The following is a 7387-nucleotide window of genomic DNA, read 5'->3' on the forward strand; positions in this document are numbered from 1 at the left end:
TATCTATCTATCTATCTATCTATCTGACTATTTCTATCTATCTATCTATCTATCTATCTATCTATCTGACTGACAGACTGTATTGCCTTCAAAACATTCAAACTTTAAGCTTTTAAAACTACTTTAAACTTCAAACTATTTCAGACTGAAAACCATCAAACTTAAAACTTTTTTAAACTTCTTAAACTTTTTAAACTTTTACAACTTTTTCAAACTTTCTGGTCCGGCTTTCTCAAGCCAACCTTAAAGTTTGTCTTGACAAACTTTTTTATCTAGTTATTATTATTTAGTTATTTCAGAAAACAAACAATACAAAAATATAATAATAATAATAATATACACTGAACAAAATGATAAACGCAACACTTTTGTTTTTGCCCCCATTTTTCATGAGCTGAACTCAAAGATCTAAGACTTTTTCTATGTACACAAAAGGCCTATTTCTCTCAAATATTGCACCTGTGAGGTGGATGGATTATCTCGGCAAAGGAGAAGTGCTCACTAACACAGATTTAGACAGATTTGTGAACAATATTTGAGAGAAATAGGCCTTTTGTATACATAGAAAAAGTCTTAGATCTTTGAATTCAGCTCATGAAAAATGGGGGCAAAAACAAAAGTATTGCGTTTATTATTTTGTTCAGTATAGTAAAATATATTATATAAACGATTAGTTAAAATTAATCTTTGTAACTGCTAAATTGAATATTATTGATGTTAGTAAGTATGTTACAGGTTTTGTTATACATTTGAGTTTCTTAATTATTATTATTTATTTTATAAAACAAAGAATACAAAAAAAATGTAATAATAATAATATATAGTAAAATATATTCAATATAAAATACACTTCCTCTTTAAGATTGCGTAGCGCGCTCTGATTGGCCGCTCACTCGTTTGAGTTCGTTTTGTTTGCTCTCTCGCTAATGAAGAGAGTGACGGCGGCGACAGACACTGGAGCGAAGCGGTTCGCCGATGATTAAAACTTTCATTTTAGGGTAAAATCACCATCACCTTTGTAAGGCGAGCGAGTTAATCGTGTCAGGATGTCGGCCCAGGCTCAGATGAAAGCTTTGCTGGATCAGCTGATGGGAACGTCGAGGGATGGTGAGTGTTAGCCGCGTGCTAACGGCTCTGAGAGGATTTCTGTAGGCCGCGCGCTCAGATTAACCCAAACCAGAATATAATGAGCCAGACTAATATTAAAATCAATGTCTTAAGATATATATCAGAGTCTTAAGATTGGCTAAATGCAGCAGCATTTCCTCTTGAAACGCTTCAGTTTAATGTTTGTGTCCATGAAGGGGAGTAATGACGTCACGGCTCCGTATGCTAAGATAATGTCAGTGGATTCTATCGTAAAATATTACAGTGAATAGTGAATATGTGTGGGCAGTTGGAAAATATCTTTAGTAAATGAATATTGTGAAAATTAAAATGTTTTTATTTATTTAGTCATTTAGCAGACGCTTTTATCCAAAGCGACTTACAAATCAGGACAACAGAAGCAATCAATTGTAGTATTAAAACAACTAAAAACAGATCCAAGACTAAAAGCTAAAACTTTATCAATACAACTTATACACCTTTTAAAAATAAAGAAATTAAATAAAAATGACAAATTCATACAACATGCGACGGCTGCCGCGGTAAGCTTTTTTTATACCCGTCTAACAAAATAATAAATTAATTCAGCTGGACACACTTTGCTTATTTTTTCCACAACAAATGGCCAAGCAAGCGCAGACACTGACAAGATACGCAATACAGAATGAGACCAAACGCGATATCAGCACGTCTCCACACAGTAAACAAAACAAGCGTTTCCTAGCAACGACAACTGCACTACACACTAATGAGACAAGTAAATACACTTACGAGCTGCTTTTAATTTCCGCTGATAAAGACTGCTTCTCTCAAAGACTATTTCTTTACACTGTTTTCTGCTGGCGCTTGGACACATTTTCCTTATTTTTTCACAACAAATGGCCAAGCAAGCGCAGACACTGACAAGATACGCAATACAGAATGAGACCAAACGCGATATCAGCACGTCTCCACACAGTAAACAAAACAAGCGAAATATGTATATTCTTAAATGTATAAAATATATTTAAAATGATGAAAATTTATATATAAAGCATCTTCAGCCTTCTCTCTATTTATCAGCTATTAATAATGGGATTTTATATATGAAAAGTAATTTCCCCAAAAATGGATGCAAGCATTAAATCTGAAGGAGCATTGCCAAGAGGAAATATGACTTTTAGATTTTGTGATGTGATTTTGATCAGCTCAAGAGGATTTTGCTTAAGATGAGTAAACAACCGAAGGGACTTGAGCAGATGCACTTGAATTTGTTAAATTGAGTTTTACTGGCTGTAAGAAATCTCACCCTCCGTGTGAATGAAGCGACTGTCTGTGTGAATGCTGAGATGAATTCATATGCTTCCCGTACATTTGTTTCATACAGACTGAACAATTGTGGCCCCTTTATTCTATTCATTAAGGTTCAGTGTATGTTTGCCAGCCTACATCTGCAAGGGAGTTGCAGAAAAGCCTCATGTTCATCGAGCCGTGAGTCACCAATGCTTTTTAAAGCTGTTATGAATATGAAAAAACAATACTGTTTGCTTTCCAGCAGTAACTGTGTTACACATCACGCTAATTGGTAACGTAAGAGTGAGCAGAGAGGATACGAAGCTTCTGCCCAGGCGGATGTAGTTCACTGATGCTGTGCCTGAGCGGCTTTCCTCAAATCTAACTTAATAAAATAAAGGAAAGAAAACTCAAATTCCTCCGCCGACGTCTGCACTTTTATTCTTCTGTATCATTCCCAACTTCCTCATTACAGGTTTGGGCAAGAAAAGCTTTTCCCTTTAAACTTTTAGAGGCTGGGACCGCAGGAGGGGTTCTGAATGGGAGAGACCTCGCAGTGTGTATCAATTAACCTTTCACTTTAGTTTTCAATGTCTTATTTCAACTTGGTCAACTGTGGTTTAATATGCACATTAGATTATGCAGCATTTCTGTATGTACGCATGAGGGCTAGTGCTATTACTGAGTACAAGATGGCTCTCTGAAACATGACATCCCTCTCTGATCTGCTATCCCATACACCTTTGCACTCAATTGGCTGTTATAAAACCGTAGATGCATCATGCAAACTAGGGCTGGGTGATATAAAACATTTGATGTGTGTGTGTTTTTTTTTCTTTCCTGGCTTTATAATGTTTCGCAATATCTTGAATAGCAGTGCAATAATTTTAATGCTTATATTTTAACCATTCAACTTCCCAAACGTAGTGTTTCTGATTGAAACTCCATTTGCACATGTTAATTTTCATGTATTAATTGATTTTGTAATAAATTTAGCTTGTTATATTGGTGCATATAAATTAAATATCTTGTGATAATTTTTAAATAATAATTTATAACTAAATTATACCTTAAAATGCAGAAAAATATCAATATTTTTATCATTATTTGAGCTATATCACCCAGTCCGAATGCTCACTGTAGAAAACATCGGTGCATTTATATGGTGGCTGTACAGAATAAATAACTGATAATAACAGGGACTGCTAGCCTCTTGGTTTGGTCCGTGATCAGATGCTACCTCTTTATTTTTAGACATTCACATTAAGGAGCCAGTTAAAGAAAGCGGCCTTGGGTCAGTGTAAGTTAAATATCTCCAATCTACACTGAACAAAATGATAAACGCAACACTTTTGTTTTGCCCCCATTTTTCATGAGCTGAACTCAAAGATCTAAGACTTTTTCTATGTACACAAAAGGCCTATTTCTCTCAAATATTGTTCACAAATCTGTCTAAATCTGTGTTAGTGAGCACTTCTCCTTTGCCGAGATAATCCATCCACCTCACAGGTGTGGCATATCAAGATGCTGATTAGACAGCATGATTATTGCACAGGTGTGCCTTAGGCTGACCACAATAAAAGGCCACTCTAAAATGTGCAGCTTTATCACACAGCACAATGCCACAGATGTCGCAAGTTTTGAGGGAGCATGCAATTGGCATGCTGACTGCAGGAATGTCCACTAGAGCTGTTGCCCGTGAATTGAATGTTCATTGCTCTACCATAAGCAGTCTCCAACGGCGTTTCAGAGAATTTGGCAGTACAACCAACCAGCCTCACAACCGCAGACCACGTGTAACCACACCAGCCCAGGACCTCCACATCCAGCATCTTCACAACAATATTTGAGAGAAATAGGCCTTTTGTGTACATAGAAAAAGTCTTAGATCTTTGAGTTCAGCTCATGAAAAATGGGGGCAAAAATGAAAGTGTTGCGTTTATCATTTTGTTCAGTGTACATGAACGAAAAGCCTTTACTTTCTTGTGAAACACAATTTATATCCGACAGTCAAACACATGCTCCGTATATGTCAGAGCTCATGATTTCACCGCAGTGACAGGCAGGTGTGTGACCCTTGGCCGCAAAGTTAGCAGTGTGTAGCAGACGCAGTGTGTGTGTGAGACACGTGCGAGTGTGTGTGTGGTCTCTTTCAATGTCTGTTATGTGCTGTGTCCTTACAGGAGATGAGTCGAGACAGCGGGTTAAATTCACAGACGAGCGTGTCTGCAAATCGCACCTGCTCAACTGCTGCCCGCATGACATCCTCTCTGGAACGGTGAGGGAAAACATATTAAAACAGTCGATGATGAGTGTTTGTGCAGCATATTGATGAAGCCGTGTGTTTGTAGCGCATGGACCTTGGCGAATGCTCTAAGATACATGACCTGGCGCTGAGAGCAGACTATGAGATCGCGTCTAAAGAGAGAGACCTGTTCTTCGAACTGGATGTAAGTGATTCGGTATTGAGTCGAGCTCATCTGCTAGTGTTTGCAATGAATTTGCAGCAAAGGCTGATGCTGAATCTGTGTTGTGCAGGCGGTGGATCACCTGGAGTCGTTTATTGCCGACTGTGACCGCAGGACTGAGTTGGCCAAAAAGCGTCTCGCTGAGACACAGGAAGAGATCAGCGCTGAGGTGGCCGCAAAGGTATGAAGTGTGGAAAAATTTCAAGTCACAATGATTTAAAAAAAGTTTTTGTTACTATAATAGCCCTGGTTATTATAACCCTGAATGTTTAAAAAAAAAAAGTCAATAAATGCATGATTTTTCCCAAGTTAGTGTGTAATCAGTGTAAATATTTGCGATCTCTGTACCGATCAGAGCAATCATTATTATGATTTTTGGCACAATCAAGCCTTTCTTTACTTTTCTCAGTTTATGAATAATCTGATCTTTTGTGTGCAAATAAAAGGAGGAGATTGAATAAAATGAGATGCTGTGTATTCAAGTCCCTAGATTATATAAAGAACTCATGGAGTCGTGTGATCTGTGTCTTATTTACCTTGTGTGTTTGGTTGGCAGGCAGAAAAGGTTCACGAGTTGAACGAGGAGATCGGGAAGCTGCTGGCGAAAGCTGAACAGCTCGGCGCTGAGGGGAATGTGGATGAAGCCCAGACAGTTCTACAGGAGGTTGAGAGAGTCCGAACTAAGAAGAAGGATGCAGAGGTTCGTCAGCATACTATATTATTTATATGCAAGCTGTCACATTTCATTGATTCAAAATGTGATGTTACCTTTTTAATTTTTTTACAATCTAATCTCTCTCTTACTCTAGTGTGAGTTTGTAGTGTTTTCTGGATGTTTTTCTGACATGGCAATAAAAATAAATAACTGCTACTAGTATCGTCATCGTTTTATTTACAGGAAGAGTACAGGAACTCTATGCCCGCCTCCAGTTTCCAGCAGCAGAAGTTGCGCGTCTGTGAGGTTTGCTCTGCCTATCTTGGTCTCCATGACAATGACCGGCGTCTCGCTGACCACTTTGGCGGCAAACTGCACCTGGGCTTCATTCAGATCAGAGAGAAGCTGGAACAGCTGAAGGTAACGGGTCGGCCTGAATGAGGTGCTGGCGGGGGGTGTCATTGGTTACATTGCAGCATTTTTTTACAGAAAACCGTGCAGGACAAACAGGAGAGACGGAACCAGGAGCGACTGAGGAGGAGGGAAGAGCGGGAGAAAGAGGAGAAAATGAAAAAACAGTGAGAATATTTTAAACACATTTTCATGTGACCTGGTGCATTTCTAAGATTCCTAATTTTTGTGAAATTTACGGTAGAATCTAAAATGATCTTTGTCTAGTTTGCCTATTTATTTTTATGTAGTAATTTTTGTATGTTTTGAATTTAAAATTCAAAGACATCACCTGTTAAAATCATTCGTTTTGAAAATATTTTATGCACATTTTCATGTGATTGTGTGCATTTCTAAGATACTACATTGTTGTAAAATGCTGGTAAAAAAAAAAGAAAGTCTGGTTTGCTAGTTTATTTTCATACGATATTTAAATGTATATTTATTATTAATAATTAAATGTGTTAATTTTATCTACTTGTTTTTGTTTTTCAGTTTTTGAAGTTCAAGGAAACCCACTGTTAAAAAGACTAATGTATTTATTTAAAGATTTAAGAAAGTTTCCAAAGTCAATGAGTAGTCAGTTTAAATAGTGATTGCAATGTTGACCAAAATAATTGTTATTCTTGTCTGGTTTTCCCTGTAGGACTAAGTCACGCAGCCGAGAACGCAAGAGGTCAGTTGCTCAATCACTTGTTCATTCAGCATTTATTTTCATGTCTATTATGTCAGTTATTACAACAAACATGCAAATCAAGGTCTGAGATTAAGTCAAAGAACATTGTGCATTGGCCACAAGTACATTGTGCTACGTAAGAATAATGGTTTCGACAGTCGTGGAAATGTCAGGGCATTTAAAAAATTTGAACTTTGAGGGGATTAATAAAATCTTGAAACCTTTTGAATGTCTGTACTCTGTTCTATCGTAGATTTTTCTAGGCTCTCTAAAATATCTCACTGGCTATCAACTGCTTTTAAATGTTAAAACTTCCCCAAAAAGCCATAGCAATAGCAGGTTTGTGAGCAAATTGTTCTTTTCAATGTGTTGAACTAGTTTGCATATTAATCAGAATGATTCATTGTCAAATCAGCCTAAATCAAAATAAAATCCATATCTTATAATTGCAAATGACTAAAAAGATAAAAGAAAACAGGCTTTTATTGTAGCATTGGACATTTCTCTAATCTCATGCATGTAGCAGTTGTTCATGCCTGTTTTTCCTTTCACTGTTTCTAGGTCTCGTTCTCGTGAACGTGATCGAGAGCGCAGACGCCGACGTTCCCGCTCCGCATCGCGAGAGAAGCGCCGTTCCCATTCTCGCTCCAAAGAGCGCGACAGACGCCGGCGGCACCGATCTCGATCCAGATCCCGCTCGCGCCACAGCCGAGAACACTCACACAAGTAATAATTAATACTCTTCCTCTCTCATTCATA

General features: G+C 37.7%; 1 protein-coding gene across 3 annotated transcripts; it reads left to right on the forward strand.

Moving 5' to 3' along the window:
- Nucleotides 1–895: 895 nt before the first annotated feature.
- On the forward strand, nt 896–7358 carry LOC107754128 (putative RNA-binding protein Luc7-like 1). Of its 3 annotated transcripts, none has more exons than XM_016570491.1 (10): nt 1036–1107; nt 2511–2577; nt 4563–4657; nt 4731–4829; nt 4918–5028; nt 5404–5547; nt 5746–5922; nt 5992–6080; nt 6599–6628; nt 7190–7358. In XM_016570491.1, exons 1-10 carry the CDS (start codon nt 1105–1107, stop codon nt 7356–7358), a joined length of 984 nt encoding a protein of 327 aa, XP_016425977.1. In that variant the 5' UTR covers nt 1036–1104. The 3 variants fall into 3 exon arrangements, 2 of the variants coding, with proteins under 2 accessions (XP_016426055.1, XP_016425977.1); XR_001641563.1 differs by lacking the exon at nt 1036–1107 and adding an exon at nt 6448–6487 and having other exon boundaries at nt 2104–2577; nt 7190–7241; XM_016570569.1 differs by lacking the exon at nt 2511–2577 and having other exon boundaries at nt 896–1107.
- Nucleotides 7359–7387: the final 29 nt, after the last annotated feature.

Source organism: Sinocyclocheilus rhinocerous, unplaced genomic scaffold (genome assembly GCF_001515625.1).
Source record: "Sinocyclocheilus rhinocerous isolate Xijiao unplaced genomic scaffold, SAMN03320098_v1.1 scaffold2116, whole genome shotgun sequence".
Lineage (NCBI taxonomy): Eukaryota > Metazoa > Chordata > Actinopteri > Cypriniformes > Cyprinidae > Sinocyclocheilus > Sinocyclocheilus rhinocerous.